Source organism: Lissotriton helveticus, chromosome 2_1 (genome assembly GCF_964261635.1).
Source record: "Lissotriton helveticus chromosome 2_1, aLisHel1.1, whole genome shotgun sequence".
NCBI lineage: Eukaryota > Metazoa > Chordata > Amphibia > Caudata > Salamandridae > Lissotriton > Lissotriton helveticus.
In genome coordinates, this window is record NC_136059.1 from 1459409721 (window position 1) to 1459430093 (window position 20373).

The 20373-nt window shown below is 44.6% G+C and overlaps 1 protein-coding gene across 1 annotated transcript in view; it reads left to right on the forward strand.

Moving 5' to 3' along the window:
• Window positions 1–20373, forward strand: part of LOC144820269 (uncharacterized) — a 938422-nt gene that overhangs the window by 574884 nt on the left and 343165 nt on the right. Inside the window, exon 4 of the mRNA XM_078677858.1 lies at window positions 7427–7476. Coding sequence (XP_078533984.1) covers window positions 7427–7476 — 50 coding nt within the window. The remainder of the gene's footprint in view (window positions 1–7426; window positions 7477–20373) is intronic.

Here is a 20373-nt window from a genome sequence, read left to right on the forward strand (position 1 = left end):
CTCAATACTCTCACAGGTTCTGGGATGGGGCAGTGAGATAAATAACGGTGGTGGATCAAGCCCTGATCTTTGGACTGGGTAAGAGTGGTCTGCTTAATTCAGACACTCTGTTCATCACCACCCCCTTTTCTGTACCAATACTCTCACCAGCACAGTTTGGTTTCAGGAAATGTGTGGGAACCCTTGAGCAATGTTTGAATCTGGATTTACTCAGAGGGAAGTATGCACGTGCCAAGGTGGAAGATTATACCTCTGCTTTGCTGACCTGAGCAGTGCTTTTGACCTAGTAGAACATACAATTCTCTGGTCCGCTTTGCTCTCGATGGGGGCGCCTTTACCAATCATCTGGAAGAGGTGTGGCCATCGGGCAGGGTGCCTGACTCCGGACCACAGGGTTCATGGTTTGATCCCCGGCTCGGACGGCAGGTAAGCCCAGCACCATGTGACTCTGGGCAATAGCTTGCTTAATCTTCCCGACTGCCCCCAGTGCCAGGACACCTCTCTGGAGGTAGCTGTGCGCTTTACAAATGCTGGTATTTTATCTTCTTTCTGGCAAGACTATATGAGAATCTGGCGAGTAAAGTACATTATGGCCCATGGGGTAAATGTACCATCAACTTCACAGTTAAACTTGGCATTTGGCCAGGCTGTGTACTTGCCCCCTTCTTATTTTCTTTATTTATAAATGGGGTGGACCAGACTTTACAATGTGTGCATGCTGATGCCCCACAAGTGGCGGGCGTCCCACACCAGTGCTTTTGTAAATAGATGATGCTGTCCTGCTGGCCAGGACTCTGGTGGGGCTGCAACATTTAATGGATACCTTTGGGGATTTTATTGCTACTAGGAAATTGATTACTAACAAAAGTAAAACTAATACACTGGCCTGTGGGTTAAGGGACAAGCATTTTAGAACATTCTTTATGGATAAGTTGCCATTAGCCTCTGTTGATACCTTTTCCTACCTGGGTATTATCTTCTCGGGTAACGGTTCATGGTCCCATGAAATTACTAACGTTAGAAGAAAAATTAACAGAAACACTCATGGAGTCTTTAGATCTTCTGCCAAGCTGTCCTCCAGGTAAGTTAAGGAGAGGACATCAATTTATAGGGCAATGGTTTTATCTATTGCCACATATGGGGCTGATGTGTGGGGCTACTACAACAGTAAAGTGCTTCAGACTGAGGAAAATGGTTTCCTCAAACGCCTTTTTTGTCGGTCCACTGGGGCTTCCTACATTATCATTCACAGAGAAGTAGAGCTCTAGCACCTTTTAGAGATAGTTGCACTTTGACCTCTGCTGCCCTGGCATTCCACATGGATCAAAGAAGAAACTAGTTTTACAAAGTCCATCATTTTAGATTGTTTTACAATGCATTGGCGATCCCTTGATTACACTACATTGATTTTATGTACAGTAAACTATTTGAGGCTTCAGCCCGGACTAACCCTCTACTAATCTCATCACTTAGTAAGCAGTCTATTAGAGAAGCTTTTATGAATATTCAGAGGGAAGTCCAGCTGGATTGCGAGATAAGAAAACCAACTGTCAAGTTTTATCTTGCACTTACTGTGATGGGGAAGGTTGTCAAGACTATTTAACTTTTATTCCTAATCTTATGCATTGTTTTGCACTAGTTAAACTCAGATTGGGAATTGTCCACCACCTTGTTGCTTTCCCCAACATGAAAACTTGTCCCCTGGATTTGACTCTTTGTCAGTTTGATGGACAGAGTAAGCAATAATACTGTGCACCTTATGTTGTTTTGTGGTTTTTATTCTGCTCTTAGAAGTTATTTCCTGAAACTAATTCTGCTTGCGTATGGCAATGGATCGCATATTGCAGCCCTAAAATACTTGCCCGAAATAAATGATGCCAGGGTTTGGCTTAATGTAGCACTTCTTATTATTAATGCAATTACCATAAATAAAAGCATCTCTGTTTCATCATAGTGATGACTCAACTACATTTTCAACTGGAGATTGTACCCCTTTTAAAAAATGTTAAAGGTTTTAAGACATGACCAATTTTGCTTCCTTTTTGTATACCGAGTATTGCTTTGTGAAATCTTTTATAACTCTTATGCTATCCATGTGTAATGCATTTAGCTTTTTTTAATCTATGTATACTTTTGTAGTTATTTTAAACATTCCAAATAAAGTTTTTGGAACCGAATCTGCATTTCCTGCGTAAGCTTGCAACTTGTGTTGCGAGCACATGGCTAAACTGTCATTTCCAGTGTTCAATGGATTACAACAGAATGGGGCATTAAAGTGAATCTGCTTCCGTTCTAACATGTGCCTCAAATCAGCTGAAGCTCTGTCAGAAGCCACAAGACATAGAATTATTTTTACCTATTGTGCCCCCCTGAGATGAAATAAACCCACTGTGTCCAGTTTTACGGATGCAGTGTTTATAAACAAAAAATGTTCATGCACACTTGCATCCTCTGCTCTCCAAAAGCCCGCTCTAGCATCCTCTGCCCACCAAAAACCTGCGCTTGCATCCTCTGCCCCCAAACACACATGTTCACTATCCCCTTTTGTATCGCTTTGTTCGCCCTAAGTGTGGCAGGGTATGCTCAGACGTGAGTCCCTTGTTCACTTGGCCACTGGATTCAAGATAGCCTGGCTGATGGGAATTATGAATCCGAAACCGGTCCCAGGATGCTTGTTTCCGGTCCAGGAAAGACATGGCTTGGCAGTTCGGGCTGGACTGTTCCCATGAGGCACAGGGTCAGACTGATTTGCATATAGCCATGTCTGAACTGGGGTGGCTGAGTGAACTAAAGAATGGTGATGGATTAAACCCAGATCAGTTGACTGGGGGTGAGTGTTTGATTTGTTCAAGCGCTCCGTCCATCATCCCCTTTTGTATCGCTTTGTTCGCCCTAGGTGTGGCAGGGTATGCTCAGACGTGAGTCCCTTGTTCACTTGGCCACTGGATTAAAGATAGCCTGGCTGATGAGGATTATGAATCCGAAACCGGTCCCAGGATGCTTGTTTCCGGTCCAGGGAAGACATGGCTTCGCAGTTCGGGCTGGACTGTTCCCATGAGGCACAGGGTCAGAATGATTTGCATATAGCCATGTCTGAACTGGGGTGGCTGAGTGAACTAAAGAATGGTGATGGATTAAACCCAGATCAGTTGACTGGGGGTGAGTGTTTGATTTGTTCAAGCGCTCCGTCCATCATCCCCTTTTGTATCGCTTTGTTCGCCCTAGGTGTGGCAGGGTATGCTCAGACGTGAGTCCCTTGTTCACTTGGCCACTGGATTAAAGATAGCCTGGCTGATGAGGATTATGAATCCGAAACCGGTCCCAGGATGCTTGTTTCCGGTCCAGGGAAGACATGGCTTCGCAGTTCGGGCTGGACTGTTCCCATGAGGCACAGGGTCAGACTGATTTGCATATAGCCATGTCTGAACTGGGGTGGCTGAGTGAACTAAAGAATGGTGATGGATTAAACCCAGATCAGTTGACTGGGGGTGAGTGTTTGATTTGTTCAAGCGCTCCGTCCATCATCCTCTTTTGTATCGCTTTGTTCGCCCTAAGTGTGGCAGGGTATGCTCAGACGTGAGTCCCTTGTTCACTTGGCCACTGGATTCAAGATAGCCTGGCTGATGAGGATTATGAATCCGAAACCGGTCCCAGGATGCTTGTTTCCGGTCCAGGGAAGACATGGCTTGGTAGTTCGGGCTGGACTGTTCCCATGAGGCACAGCGTCATACTGATTTGCATATAGCCATGTCTGAACTGGGGTGGCTGAGTGAACTAAAGAATGGTGATGGATTAAACCCAGATCAGTTGACTGGGGGTGAGTGTTTGATTTGTTCAATCACTCCGTCCCTCATCCCCTTTTGTAACGCTTTGTTCGCCCTAAGTGTGCCAGGGTATGCTCACATGTGAGTCCCGTGTTCACTTGGCCACTGGATTCAAGATAGCCTGGCTGATGAGGATTATGAATCCGAAACCGGTCCCAGGATGCTTGTTTCCGGTCCAGGGAAGACATGGCTTGGCAGGTCGGGCTGGACTCTTCCCATGAGGCACAGGGTCAGACTGATTTGCATATAGCCATGTCTGAACTGGGGTGGCTGAGTGAACTAAAGAATGGTGATGGATTAAACCCAGATCAGTTGACTGGGGGTGAGTGTTTGATTTGTTCAAGCGCTCCGTCCATCATCCCCTTTTGTATCGCTTTGTTCGCACTAAGTGTGGCAGGGTATGCTCAGACGTGAGTCCCTTGTTCACTTGGCCACTGGATTCAAGATAGCCTGGCTGATGAGGATTATGAATCCGAATCCGGTCACAGGATGCTTGTGTCCGGTCCAGGGAAGACATGGCTTGGCAGTTCGGGCTGGACTGTTCCCATGAGGCACAGGGTCAGACTGATTTGCATATAGCCATGTCTGAACTGGGGTGGCTGAGTGAACTAAAGAATGGTGATGGATTAAACCCAGATCAGTTGATTGGGGGTGAGTGTTTGATTTGTTCAAGCGCTCCGTCCATCATCCCCTTTTGTATCGCTTTGTTCGCCCTAAGTGTGGCAGGGTATGCTCAGACGTGAGTCCCTTGTTCACTTGGCCACTGGATTCAAGATAGCCTGGCTGATGAGGATTATGAATCCGAAACCGGTCCCAGGATGCTTGTTTCTGGTCCAGGGAAGACATGGCCTGGCAGTTCGGGCTGGACTGTTCCCATGAGGCACAGGGTCAGACTGATTTGCATGTAGCCATGTCTGAACTGGGGTGGCTGAGTGAACTAAAGAATGGTGATGGATTAAACCCAGATCAGTTGACTGGGGGTGAGTGTTTGATTTGTTCAAGTGCTCCGTCCATCATCCCCATTTGTATCGCACTATCTCTTTTAGCCACAAAAAAGTTCGATTTAATTTGAGTCTCTTTCTTTCGTCCTCTCTTTCTCCTTTCCTTCCTTTGATTTTTCTATCATACAAACACCATTTTCTCGTTTTGTCACTCTTCCCTCTCCATATTGCAGTGCCTCATTATTTCTTCCTGGCAATTTTATTTATTTGTATTTATTTATTGTAAAGTTTTATAGAGCGCAAACCAGACCTGTGAGGGTATCAGAGCGCTTTACAGGATTGACGGGTGGTATACAAAAGACTTAGGAGGGGAGGATATCATTGGGATAAAAACAGGTAGATATATTATACAAGGACAACAAACAGTCTCATGTCCCAGATACTTTTGGGATAAAAACAGGTAGATACATTATACAAGACAACACGCAGTCTCAACTCTTGGGTGGGATGCCCAGAAGTGCGGGGAAGGTATCATCCGGAAAAGCCATGGACAATGACTTAATGGTGGGTTGAACAGGTCGCTTAGGTGATTGTAATGTGATCGTTAGGCGAGAAATTTGCCCATTTGGAAAGCTTTGGTCTCCTTTTTAAAGCGTGCCAAAGACAGAAGTCTTCTGATGGCGGGCGGGAGAGAGTTCCATATTCTTGGATCAGCCCCAGAGAAGGCCCGATTGTAGTTTTTTTTTCCAAAAGCGTGCTGGTTGGAGCAACAGGTCTCTGGCAGATCAGGAGTTTCTGGCTCCTCCGGATATCACGAGTTTCTGGGTGAGAAATGCAGGGGAATTGCAGTATAGAGCCTTGTGAGTAATGTAGGCCAGCTTAAATTGGATTCTGGCCTCGAGGGGAAGCCAGTTCAGGGCTTTAAGGTGGGGAGAGATGTGGATGAATTTCTTAGAACCTGTTAGGAGTCTTGTGGCATTGAGGCAGGCTTTCAATGGGGCCAGAGACATCTTGGGTAGACCTGCGAGAGTAGAGCATCCATATTCTAGTCTAGAGATGACTAGTGCCTGGATTGCCGGTTTTAGGTTGGAAGGTTTGAGGAAGGGTTTCAGGTTTTTTAGGTAACTCAGGTAAAATCTAGCAGTTTTGGCCATTGAGTTGATATGGCCCGCATGTTTAAGCTGCTGTCTAGGGTTATTCCAAGGGATTTAGTGGAGTCCACAATGGCAATGTCTCCCCACTATCACCCACTCTTTATGGAGCGTCTGTCACTCCAATATAATGTGGTTTTAACTCATTTGCAGAGAGGAAGAGAGAGAGATGCAGTTAGGTTGAAGTTGATGGGCCAACATGTGAATAACTGCCCCAGCCCAGCAGACACTCTCGCAGGAGCTTTGCCACCGTCGCTGTAGCATGCTCAATGACACTGATGCGAGGCCCACTGCAGCCAAGTTATGGCTATTATATAGTACCTAACTAGAATAGGGCTGCACATTCCTTGTGCTTTACTTAGGGTACAAGGCACTGTTGTTCTATCTACTCCAGCCTTCTTCTCATACATAGTTCTATTTATCACTGGTTCCAAACTTCTTGCAGGTAATCCTCGCGGAATATCTCAATCAGATCTCATTCAAAAATATTCTCGAGTTTATCTCTTCTACCTCAAACTTCAAAGCATTACGTCAACGCAAGTAACATCCTAATCTCATGCCTAAAAAGGAACAAGTACTTTATGCAGTTGTTGGAAAGAGATGTGTGTGGGAAATGCAATTCGCCCTTCATATTGTGAATTGCATTAGAAGCGCCTTCAAGCGGGGTGGGAAATGACAGTTACCTTGGATTGCAAAGCTTGGGTACCTCGATGACCCCTAATTGAGTCTTGCGAAGTGCTTAATTTGAGCCAGTTGTTTCCAGTGCTCAGCACAGGCGCATAAGTGTCAGCATCAGGGCCTGTGACATTCTGCTACAAGGTGGCGCTGTCTGACTAATTTAAAGATAACCACAACAATAGTTAAATATTAACTCAATGTACATCAAAAATAAATATTACCTTGCGTCCTAGCCATTCTTATTGCTTTGGGGCCCCGAAATAGTCCGAACTGTCACACTTGTAGGAATGTGAATGTTAGAACTTCTGTTTTTACTATCATTGGCGGCACTGGCAGGGGCAACGTGCAGTGGCCTCCTGAAGAGAGCCCTGGCATTTACGGTTTTGCAAATTAAGCACGAGGAGTGAATTAAGTACCATTCTCTAAACTAGAAGGGGCTGTAAAGTGCCCTGCATCTCCTTGAAGCTACGCCCATGTTGGGTCAATTATTTTGAAATATGTACTGACAAAGCCTGTTGGAATGGCTTGCTGCTAAAAATGCCTTTTGACTGATTGATGAGTTTGTGACTATGTGCTATTTTTGATGGGTGAATAAGTGGATACAAAAATGAGTCAACGGCTGAATGGACACATCAGTACAAGGATGAGTGACAGACCATGCACGATAAGTGAGTCCGTAAACTCAACACACAACTTTTAGTAATCAAACAGACTTGTCTGTGTGTGCGTGTGTGTGTGTGTTTTTAAAATATTCCAGTTATAGTTTAGGCTTTATTACTGAGTTGTTGCTATATGTTAATCTAATAGAAGCATTTGTCTTTCTTGTTTCTAGCCTGGTGCTGCCCCGTGCATTTCATGCAACACACCTCCACGCTCTCCCAGGTACAGTATCATATGATGTGACAACCAATAGCTTTACCAATAGCTTCCTACAACCTACTGTTTTGGGGCGATCCTTACTTTTAGAAGACTTGTCACTTTTTAACTCCCACTCACCCCTAAAACCGAACATTAGAAGTCTTAAAGAGCCATCTGTTATGCACATTTATGGTTTGTAGGTCACAACGCTACTCTGTCAGACTGCCCTCAACTCAACCTCTCTTCCGATCTCTCCGCCTTCCCTTCCCTCTGCTGTGATGCTGTCAGCCAGTGCTGTGAGGATGCTACAAAAGTGCATAATTAAATAAAGTTGAATTATAAATAAGCAAAGGCAAAAGGTTATTAAAGCATTGACAGCCATATCTAAAACCATGTGACATCAGTGCTGAAGAAAACAAAGCACAAGCTTCTAAATTCCGGTCATGTATAAATTAGGAGCCATTGGGTCATTTAGACTGATGTAACGCAAAATTAATTTTCATTTGTTGGGGTGCATTATAGTCACACATGTGGAGTGTATGGAGTGCATCCGCATATAGGCCTGATGTAGGTAAATACTATTTACCGATTCTTAAATACCGAATTTTACCAATTCAGTATTTAAGAATAGGTAAATAGTATGTAGATAAGTATTCGGTAAATTTTACCAAATCTGTAAAATTCGGTATTACCGATTCTGTATTTATCGAATCGGTAATTCCCATTCATTCCCATGGGCCTGGAGGCCCATAGCAATGAATGGGAAGCCATTCACTATTACCGATTCGGCAAATACCGAATCGGTAATAGGGGAAACATTTTCAAGGGTGGCAGGGTGTCACTTTGACACCCTGTTGCACCCCTGAATAGTGCATGGGTGCAAGGGCATGTATGTCTGCCACATGGAACTTTAAAAAAAAGCAAATACTTGCTTTTTTAAAGGTATTTGGTATTTACCACCAACTTGTAGTTGGTGGTAAATAACGAATCCTTAAATGAAAAATGTACTCACTTGAGTGCTCCCTACATTAAGGATTCGGTAATTTACCGAATGGGTATTTTAAGAATTCGATAATTTACTGATTCCTTAAATTCCGTTCAGTAAATTACCGAATCCTTAAACCTGCCTCCTACATCTCAAACCCTAAATACCGGTCGGTAACGGCCGAAATTCGGTAATTTCGGCCGATACCGACCGGTATTGGGCTACCTTCATCTGGCCTATAATCCTTTGTCGTGCTAACATAAGGTGTTAGGACTTTGAATCGTAATAACATAAATGTAATGTATTTAGGCCGTTGCATAGAAAACATGAAGAATTTATGCGGAAGCCAAATGTAACTAGCAGGAAACACACAAACGTGAAGAATTTGTGGTGTACAGCTGACAACTGTTATTGAATAAGTTTATAAGTTTGTGTAATTTTTTACGTAGGTAGGGATGTTAACAGAATGAGCCTTATTTTAAAGCCTGAGTGGAGTTACGTGTAACTTCGCTGCACTGCTCGGACATCCACAATTTTCAGCGCCAGGTGTTTGTCCTGTGCTGGACAATCAACGTCATTGGCCCCATGCACAGCGCAAGAGTGCGCTGCTTCTTATTTGCCGGTCGAGTAGATTTTTTACTCGAGAAGCAATTTTTTTAACATGAATAGAAGGTTTCCAAACACGAGTGGACGCGACCACCTGCGACTGCACACGTTGAGAAATCCGACAGCCGGCGTTGAGAAATCTTGCCGGGATGCGGATTTTTCTCACTCATGCACACCGACTTGACTTTTGGGAGCGAGAGCGAGGAAAATGAGTTTTTCCGAACTCTGCATTCTCCGTGGAGCACAGAGTTTGGAAAATTCTGAAAACTCTGTGAACGGAGCAGAGTTTACTGCCCCATCTTACTTGTTTTCTAAGTAATTTGTAAAGCTCATGTTCCATTTTTCTTATGTTAGCTGAATCTTGTAGGCCTGAAATACATTTCCCTGAAAGCTCTCCCTTTAGACGTAACAGGAAATTTCAGGTGTGCTGTGGATTTGGTTCTTTCTCATGTTTGTGTCTGAGGTGGAAGAAGCGCCCTTGTTAGTTAGAATAATGTCTTTGTTTTTAGAAGTTAGGCAAGGAGAGAAGAGGATGCATTGAGATTTAAGGCCTCTAAAACTGTTTTATTTACACATTGGAGAAAGCCCGGGAATCAAGGTCAACATGTTACTGCTCAGAAACAACACTGTCTTCTGGAAAAGAGCCTGTGAGAATGTGGTCAGAGTGAATGACGTGACCTGAAAGGCATCCTGGGACGATACCTGCTATAATGTTGGGAAAGAGCCCCACTTCGTCTCTGCCTTTCGAGAGAGAGCATCTTAGAATGAGCTGTGTTCTCAGTAGCTTCATGCTACCTGACCCACTGGCGTGGAGAGACTTCCAAGGAAGACTCTACATGCTGACACCTTTTCTCTATCCTACCCCGAATTATGCTTAAGTAGGGATGTCACATTAGCGTTAGTGAAGGGATAGATTAATGCTTTATTTCCATCAACCTTCAATGCAGGGAAATTTGGACCATTGCTTTTTGATGCTCTGCATTCTATTTCCTGAGTTAAGGGCTTGTGTTTGCTGCATCAACAACTTTATTCACAGATTTGTCTTTCGGTTGATTCCATTGTATTTCTACACTCTCATCTTGAGGTGTCTTTATGTCCAGTTATATTTGGATTTGTAATACATTAACTAACCTTACTTAGTAATTTGTGGTTACCATGTGGCAAGGGGATCTTGCTTTTAAACTGATTGACATTTTTATGATTTCTCCCCCCTCCACGCTTTCATGCTGAGAAACAGAACGATTGACTTGTGAGTCTAGAACAGATCTAGAACGTATGGGCTCGGCCCTTTCAAGACAAAGTGGGCAGTCCACTGTCCTGCCGGGCCAGCGTAGGGTACAACCTCTACTCCCATACTGGAGGCCACCCACCCTATTTTGAGATCCTGGCCGTGTTGGCTTGGATCTCTGTGCCACTAAACTTAAACAGCCCTGCTGAACGCACTGAAGGCTTACCAGCTTGATATCATGTTTGATGCTCTTGCTTGTCAACATTTTTTACTACAAAGGAAAAATTAACCAAACTGAGTTTATTTATTAAAATCAAAACACATAATGACCCTGACTCACAGAGAGCCTTCTCCCTGGGTCCGGGGGCCCCTGCCTGTTATCCCTACTGTGGAAAAGTAAATTTTGCCATGTTCTGTGTCCCTACGTGTCATCCATAATATGTTATGTGTGCATGATTAAATATGCATATGCATTCCCCATGTCCGATTAATGACGCAATTACAGTTGTGTCCACCTCTAGTATGCCAGTTACTAGTCCTCGTGAATACTACGAATATCAGGCCTATGTAAAGCTACGTTGCCACGTTTCTCAGTGTGCACGTTATTCTATTATAAAGTCTCCGTTTCTAGGCCTCAAAAGGGCCTGGACACCAGATTCAGCTCCTGTCTCCTGAAGCCTCGCTGAGGAGCGATACAGCCCCCACCTGTATCCTCGACCCTTCACTTACTCCCTGCCTCGCAGTGCCCGGTCCAGCCTGGCTCAGTCTCTGAGTCTGCCAAGAATATGTTATAGTTCCAGTTATCAGTTCAGTCCTCCTTCTCTGCATTCCTAAGCTACTGAACTGCATCAATAGTTTCCGTCATTGTCTAGCCTTCACGTCTCCACGTTAGAGAAATACTGCATTTAATGGTCATTTAATATTCTTCATCACGCACTACATGTAGAATAATACATGGTCCAGTCTTAGAATCAAGTTAGCCTTTCCTCTCCTGACTTATAGTTTATATCAACATGTTCTCTAAACATCAGATACTAGATACCGTTTAGGTACATGTCGCCCTGACTCTCCAGACTTCAGTCTCTGCTCCTAGCACAGAGTTCATAGCCCCCAGCTTCTCCTAGTGATACGTCATTGCCAGTTTACGCGCACCATCAGGTTAGAGGTCCCGGCTCCTTAGGTAGCCCCCTCCATGGTTTCCGCCCCATTCATGACATATCCTGTTACGTCTGCACCACATGTCTATGTATATGCCCCGTTACACCTACTTTCGCCCTTATCTTTCGCGACTGCTACGCGTCACGCCTTCTGCTCCACCCACTGCTACGCCTACTGCAATGTAATGCTATGTGTTTGCGTTATGTATATATGCTCATGTATTGTTATTAAAAGCCAGCGCGCTCATCCCAGACCCAGCCCCAGCAGCTGCTGGGCCCTGTCACCCTGTCATCCTATTCCTATGCAGGTTGTCCTGTTCCTGTCCTTATGCTGTATTAAACCTGCAAAACTCCTACTACCTCGAATCTTGACTCTTATTTATTGAGCTATCTGTTATGATATATGTCTAGTCAAAAAGAGAGGTATTATTTATTTATTTACCACATAATGGCGCCCGAACAGGGACTTGCCCTTTCCCCACGCGTCGGTGAAGCCACGCCGACCCCCTGACCCTCTGCAGTCGTGACGGAACTCTTCTGCGCAGTGGCAGATATTTCTGCTCAAGTACCCCTCAGGCCCACGGAGGAGACGGAGGAGGCGGTCCAGCATCCAGACGAGACGGTGGAGGAACGCGGCGAGTCCCGACCAGAGCCCAAGCCAAGAGTCCAAGGTCCGAGGTATCCGGAGGTCCACCCGTAACTGAAGTCCGAAGTCTGAAGTTCGTCGTCCGTCGTCGTAGCAGTCCAGTCCAGTCCGAGGTTTCCGTTCTTGCTGCCCGGTGAGTACCGTTACTGGGGTGGTATCTAGACAGGGTCAATTTAAATTGACTCTGGTCTGTGGGTTGGTGGTACACAGTCCCACAAACGAAGTGCCCACTTCGGTGGATGCGGGTCCTGACGTGTCTCTTTATGAGACCGGTAAGTTTCGTACTGTTTCAGCAGTGCATCTAGTTTCTGTTCTAGTCAGTTTCTGTTCTCGAGAAAATTTATGTGTTCTGTTCTCAGTATTTCCAGGTAGTATTCTGTTCGAACTGTTATTTTTAAATGTTTTTCATGTATTTTAATGTCGTGGTATGAATGGGGAATAAGTATCGTGTTCATTGTGTATTGTATTGTGTCTAGATTACAGTTCAGTCATGCCCATATTTTCCAAGTTACGTCAGTTAAAAACTAGAAAGGGTCTGCTGGAAGCAGCAGTTCCCGTCCCGCCCAGGGACAGTCCAGGTCACTTTATGTATCAGAAACATGGCATAAGTGCCATATTGTATCTAGATTTATGGGTAGAGTATACCAAACAGTTAGAAGAAAAGTATAGATGGCCCGTATCGGGTACATGGGATGCCGAATGCATCATGCGAGTAGAAGAAGCATTATGGAAAAAGAAAGCCAGACAGTCACAGAAAGATGCCATCGAGTTATGGCGTAAAGAAGCTCATAAAAGAACTGAAAAAGAAATCAGAAAGTCAGAATTAAGTAGAGAATCCTTAGAGCGAGCCCAAGAAAAAGAATTAATCGAGATAGGTGAACAAGTCAAAGCCGAACAGTCAGACAGACAGAGGCATGCCCTTATTAAGGGTATGTATCCTCTTTTTGCCGAGGGCTTGCCAAAAGCGACCCCGGAGGCATCCAGTAATTTCCCGCCACCACTAGTTCCGACCAAGCTACGTCACAAACCGACCGCAGCTGATATTTTTATTTCGTCCTATCTGGACGACACAGTCCCTGAATATGCAGATCCTGTTCGCGCTCCGCCAGTCCCTGTAAATCAGGCACATCCTGCTCCTCCAGACACCGGGGCACCCCATGCAGTACCTGCTACGGTACCCCCGGTCCAGCCAGCATTTCAATTTCCCGCTCCACCACGAAGAATATCAGTCGACGATTCTAGTCTAGGGGCCGCAGGAGGAGGTCCTCCTCAAACCCCGCCGCCACGCAAGCGTTTATCAGCACTCGAATTACATGCTCAAGCATCACAGCGTACTCCCAAGAGTAATAAGTCTGTTGCAGAAATCAGGCAAGCCCTTGGCGAATGTGCCTATGACCCAGTCCCAGGCGAGAATAATATGGTTTTATATTCAGTACGCGTAAGGAGGGTGACCGAGTATCTAGTCACCCTACCCAATATGAAAGAAGATCTAGACAGAATATATCGTTTCATCCGTACAGGGGATGATCCAGAAAGTATTAGTGATGCCATGTCTCAAAGGAAAGCTGAGATCCAGCGTATGATATTAAAGTTTTTAATTAACTGTCTAATAAGAGAACAAGATTACCCGTCTAAAGATCCGGCCGAAATGAAAACCCTGACAAAGTGGAGTGATAATATAGCCGAGGGTAAGCACAATACCATTAGTGCCATGGAGAGTATGTACAAGAAAATCCGTAGAGAAATAATAAAGATACACGAACAACGTAAAGCAGCACAAGTAAGCGAGAAAGAAAGTAACTCTGATACTGAAGAGGTAGAGGATGAGAATCCCGCCAGAATAGCGTATGTAGGAAAATCTAGATTTCCAGATCGCCATTTACGCCTAGAACACAAGCCAATTTTCCATCATTCAGCACCAGAACAAGGTTCACTAGAACAAGTGTTCCAAGCTACCGATCACATTCTGAAATCACGAATCGGTTACAGTGAGTTAAGTACCATGCATGAACAAGAACTAGCCCGATCAGCAGTCCGATGGATTACTGATTCTATCACTTTTCCAGACGAAATAGTGGCACAAATGTTTCTGAAAATGCCCCCAGCCGAACAACGACTGGTGGGTATGTATATGATCCAGCACCTCATTACTCTGTATGAGGGTCAGCACTCTGATCCAGGTCCGTTACACGATGTCCTGAACGAGTTACTCCAGTATAGATGGAGAGGTCTAGGTACCGACTTAATTAGTGTCATTCTAGAACAGCGCCACAAATATAGAACGTTTCTGAACCCGCATTTTGTTCATGTCTCACCCCCAGAAAGTAAACCATTTTACATGGAAAGACAGAACCCGTTACGAGAAGTGCATCCAGTTAAGACAGAGGACGGTGAAATGCAACGAGTGTTTGTTTACACTCCAATTACAAAGATGGAACTCCTCGAAATGAAGAAATTAATTCCCTGTCATGACAAAGATCCAGCAGGGTTCCATAGAGAATTAAAAGACATGCTCCGTATGGGAGAATACACTTACCCAGATATCATTAAAATGTTAAAGGTCCTGTTGCCCGCAGGGGTGTATGAAAAGCTAAAGGAAAAAGAATGGGAGGTGGGAGAGAAAAAGATCGATTGGGCAGTTCTAGAAGCTGAAGACAAGGCACGAGTACCAGGTACTGGTCTAGGAGAGGAATGTAAAGAATTACCAGAATTATTGATTCAAGTTTTACCCAGATTATTGACAACTAGAAAAGAAGACTGGGATGCAATCTCAGCCTGTAAACAGAAACAAGAGGAAGATATTAGTGATTTCTATTCTAGGTTTGAAAAATGTTTTAGCATCAATAGTGGCCTCAAGACAAGTAGTGAGTCATACCCTCACCTTTTTGTTACTAAATTAGTCGAGAATTCAAGCCCACAAGTTAAAAATCGAGTTTTGAAAGTCGAAAGCACCTGGCAAGCTAATACTCCGTCCCAGATGCTCCAGATGCTCCAGTACCACCAGAATAGAATCAGGGAAGAGCAAGAACACGAGAGAAAACGTATGAAAGATACGAAAATGAAAGTACTAGTTGCACAATCTGTTCCTCAAGACAGTCAGAAGAGGGGTCCGAATCAAGCCAGTCATCCTGCAGCTCCCGTTAAAGGGAACTGCAATTATTGTAAACAGCCAGGTCATTTTATAAATGAGTGTGCAGTTCTGAAACACAACATAGCTACTGGTAAGACTAAGGAAAGACCACGTCCGCCTAGACAAGAGCAAGTTTCACAGACTCCTCAGCCACAGAATGCACAACAGATAGTTACAGTACCGCAGCCTATCGCTGCAACACAGCATGTTACATCGCAGATGTACCAGTATGCACAGTCTGAGTATCCAGAGTACCAGCAGTATTCATGAAACAGCCTAGAGAGGGAGGTAGGCTTGCCTCTCATCGAGATACCTGTAGATCAAGAAGGTCCCTATGTTCACAGTCAAGTATTAGGGAAAGACAGAAAGTTTTTGATTGATACAGGGGCAAGTAGGACCACAATTAGTCATGCCGAAGTTCCAGGGGCTCCGCTCTCAGGCTCAAGAAATGTTTCCCTTGGATTTTCAGGAAAACCTATCGTAAATGAGATTTCAAAGCCAGTTACTCTAGAAGTAGGTCCATTGTCCCGTACTACTGATCTGTTACTTACTAAGTCATGTCCAGAAAACCTATTGGGCATTAAAACACTGAAAGAGTTAGGTGCAGTTATATGTTGTTCCCCAGAGGGAATACGATTGTTCCTACGTGACTTTAAGGGTCACTATGTATTACGAGATTTTGATTCAAGACTGTCTAATGTTCCACAGCATCTATGGGCGCAAGGTCCAACTGATGTAGGTTACATGCAAATCACACCCTATCGTGTGACTCTCAAGCCAGGTGTAGTGTTACCACGAATCAGACAGTACAGATTGCCACCTGAGGCTGTAGCAGCCTTATCCAAAATTATTGACGAGCTCATGGCTCAAGGAGTGGTTGTAGAAACTGACTCCAATGTATGTAATTCTCCGATCATTCCAGTCATGAAACGTACTGATCCAAATGCACCCCCAGTATATCGATTAGTGATTGACCTACGAGAGCTTAATAAATGTATTATTCCGCAGTACCCAGTTGTCCCAGACATCTCTTCCCTATTGACAGCCATTGATTCCGAAGCCACGTTCTTCACTGTCATAGACCTCAAGAACGCATTTTTTAGTGTTCCTATTCATCCAGACAGCCAGTTCCTTTTCGGATTCTGTTTAAATGGAAGGAGCTATATGTTCACACGCGCTCCTCAAGGTTTCACAGAAAGTCCTAGTATCTACAGTCAAGCACTTAAGAGACAACTAGACAACATTCACATGCCAACTGACACTGCCCTGCTCCAGTATGTTGATGATCTACTGATCACAGCCCGTTCTGAACGTGCTTGCGAGCGAGCATCCCTTACAGTCTTGTATTTCCTAGCCGAGATGGGGCACAAGGTGTCCCCTTCTAAGCTTCAATTCTGTGTCCAGCAAGTGGTATACTTAGGACACTTACTGTCCAAGAGGGGTAGGCAGTTGACACCAGACCGTATCCAGTTAATAGCGAGTCTTCCCCAGCCCAAGACCCAGAAGGAGGTACGTGCCTTTATCGGCCTTACTTCTTATTGTAGACAATGGATTCCTCAGTATGCATTTCTAGCCAAGCCACTGATACAGTTAACGACACAGGAGGCAGCCGTATCGACTGTCCTCCCTTGGACATCTGAACATACACTTAGTTTTAATGAATTAAAGAAAGCCCTATGCCAAGCTCCAGTTCTAGCTACACCAAACTACAGTAAGCCTTTTACACTTTTCGTCACAGAACGTGAAGGTACAGCATTATCTGTTCTCACACAAGATCAAGCAGGACAATACAAGCCCTGTGCTTATTTTTCGAGCACATTAGATCCAGTCGCCCAGGCTTTGCCTGCGTGCCTCAAGTCAGTTGCAGCCACAGCCCTAGCTATCAGACAAAGTGATTCCATAGTCTTAGGACATACCTTGACAGTACAAGTTCCACATTCTGTGGAAGTTCTTCTGAACCGAACACAAACTCAGCACTTGACAATTGCACGTTTAACAGGTTATGAATTGACACTGTTCCAGCCACACATAGAAATCAGACGCTGCACCATTTTAAATCCTGCTACACTGTTACCATCAGTTACTTCGAATCCTGACCCACATGACTGTGTGGAAGTAGTTAACATTATGACAAAGCCAAGACAAGATCTGACAGATACTCCGTTACCAGACCCCGACCTGACACTTTATGTGGATGGTTCATGTATGAGAACAAGTACAGGAGAACTAGTCGCCGCGTATGCAGTGACTACTGACACTGAAGCTATTGAAACACACCGTATTGATACCCTGTCCGCTCAAGCAGCAGAGCTAGTTGCTCTGACACAAGCCTGTATAAACGCCAAGAACTTGAAAGTTAATGTTTATACAGATTCACGCTACGCATTTGGAGTTGTACACGACTTCGGAGTGCTCTGGCAGGAGAGAGGTTTCATGACTTCTCATGGAACCAAGATTCAGCATGGTCTCCTTATTCAAGCTCTGTTAGATGCCATACATTTACCGACATCCATTGCTATCATGAAATGCAAAGCACATACGAAAGTCACTGACATTATTTCCCAAGGTAATGATCTAGCAGATCGCACAGCCAAGCTTACAGCACAGACTCTAGACATTCCAGTTAACATGACACACACTCCAGATCCGATTACATGTATGACAGTTAAGGACCCTACACAAGATGTCATAGATATCCAGTTACATGCTACTCCCGAAGAAATCAAGAAATGGTCCGAACAAGGAGGGGTCCAGACAGATCAAGGATGGTTAACGAAGGGTAGAGCCACATGGTTTCTCCCCGACTCTATGGTTCAAGTCATTATTAATACCGCACATAGTCCAGCACATTTAGGAGAAAAAGCTATGTTAGACAGTATCCAGAACATTTGGTTCAACAAGCATTTACGAGCTGCAGCTAAGCAGAAAGTCCGTACCTGTATGATATGTTGTCAGTTTAATCCAGGTAAAAGTGTCCCGGTGGAACAAGGTGGATTCCAGCCCCCTCACCACCCTTTTGAAGTCCTCCAGATGGATTATATTCAGATGGAGCGATGTCGAGGTTTCAAGTATGTCCTTGTAGTTGTATGCGCTTTGTCCAGGTGGACAGAAGCATATCCAGTCCCAGATTACACAGCCGCGACCACTGCCAAGCAGTTGGTTCGTGAGTTCTTCCCCCGTTATGGACTCCCTAGAGTCGTATATTCTGATAACGGCCAGCCATTCTCATCTGAACTTATGAAGCATGTTTCCCTTTTGCTAGGGTACCAGTGGAAGTTCCATTGTGTACGCCATCCTGAAGCAGCCGGTCTCGTTGAGAGACATAACCAGACTCTGAAAGTCCGAGTCGCCAAAATATGTAAAGAAAAAGGTGTGGACTGGCTAGTAGCCCTGCCAGTCGCTTTATTTTATATGCGCATGGTCGCACATTCCAGATCAGGTCTGTCCCCGTATGAGGTCGTTTTCGGCCGCCCCCCTAATATGTGGGGTACTCCTAGACCCCGAAGTATTACCGATGTTTCAAGTAATATGCTGACAGATTACCTAGCTTCCTTGATGTCTGCCCTCAACTCATGTCGTTCACAGGTTGCCGCCGCATTTCCAGACAATACCGAGGTGGCACCGCATGAAATCGTTCCAGGATCCATGGTGATGGTCCGCAACTTTGACAGATCAAGTCCGCTGGAGCCTCGATGGAAAGAGCCCCGACAGGTCCTCCTCACTACCCGTACAGCCGTGAAGTTGGAAGGACGCAAAGGCTGGGTACACCTTTCTCATGTCAAACTTTTTAATGGACTGAAACCCGTCTTAAAGAACATTTCCCAGGATTCAAAGGATTGCCAGAATATTGTTCTCAAGGACTGTCCCGCAAAAGACATTGTTACAACCCCTCCCCTGTTGGAGAAAACTCCGCAGCAGGAGTATAAACAGAAACTACGGTCTAGTAAAATAAGTCAGCCAGTTTGATTGTCTAAGTCCTCCCCTAGGTGAAACGGTTAGACTGTTTCTGACATGTATAAAATAGACCCCCATAGTGAGAGAGTTAGTCAAAACTCAATCCGATGTATCGTTTTTCTATGTTTCATATTGTTTTCCAGCCTTATGATTTCCTGCACCAGTTATGCATTTTTCCTGTATCTCCCAGTTTCACATGTAAATAAGTCTGCTAATGCTACAGTAGAGCACACGTTTAGTGATCTGCCCCCTCATGAACTCTCCTACCGCCTCGCTATGCGAAATAACTCCTTTATCCGCATGTTACATTACTCACACCAGACTAGCAATGCCACTAATTGTTGGGTGTGTGGTCGACTCCCCCCTTTCCAGACACCGAAGGGAGTTCTGCCACTTTTTCCTTATCCATTTTCACATAATGGTTCGTGTGGAGCATGGTCCACGTTAACGTCATCCTCAACAGATATGTTTTTCCTTAACAGTACATGTTTCCCAGACAAGCAAGGTCTCCCTCACCGAACAGGTTTAGATCTAGAAAATGAAGTGTATAATTTAGGTAATTATTCGTCGAATTTCATGGTCTTGAATGTTCAGTCTGATACTACTCCAGACTTACCTGCTATTTCAGTACTACCAGTCAAAGGCGAATTATGTGTCCGAAATAATGGTTCTGTACATGTAGGACATAGTGATTGTACTACTATTGTCAAGTATAGTGACAGTGGGAAATCTATTTTCAAAGCTTCACGTCATTCTTATTTTATTTGTGGTCAAACTGCATATGTTCGTCTGCCCCTCGATTGGGAGGGAACCTGTTACATTGCCTTCCTACTGCCACCAGTTTTCCTAGCCCCACCTGATTATCATAGAAATACACATCTAGTACACGTTAGACATAGAAGGGAGTCCCCAATTGTCGATTATACTGAAACTGCTCTAGAACAGTATACAGATTTCAATAGAGGTTTCTTCTTCTTTATAGGACCTATCCAGAATAGTAAGTTAATCCGTAGATTAACCAGAACCCTTGAAGCTGTAGTAAATGAGACTGCCTCTGCTCTAGGTAACTTAACTGAAGAGCAATCTGCTATGAGATTTGTCGTTTTACAGAATCGTCTCGTCCTTGACGTCATACTGGCCGATAGGGGCGGGGCCTGTAGAGTCATCGGATCTAGTTGCTGCATTTTCATTCCAAATAACGCGCCGTCTGTTTAT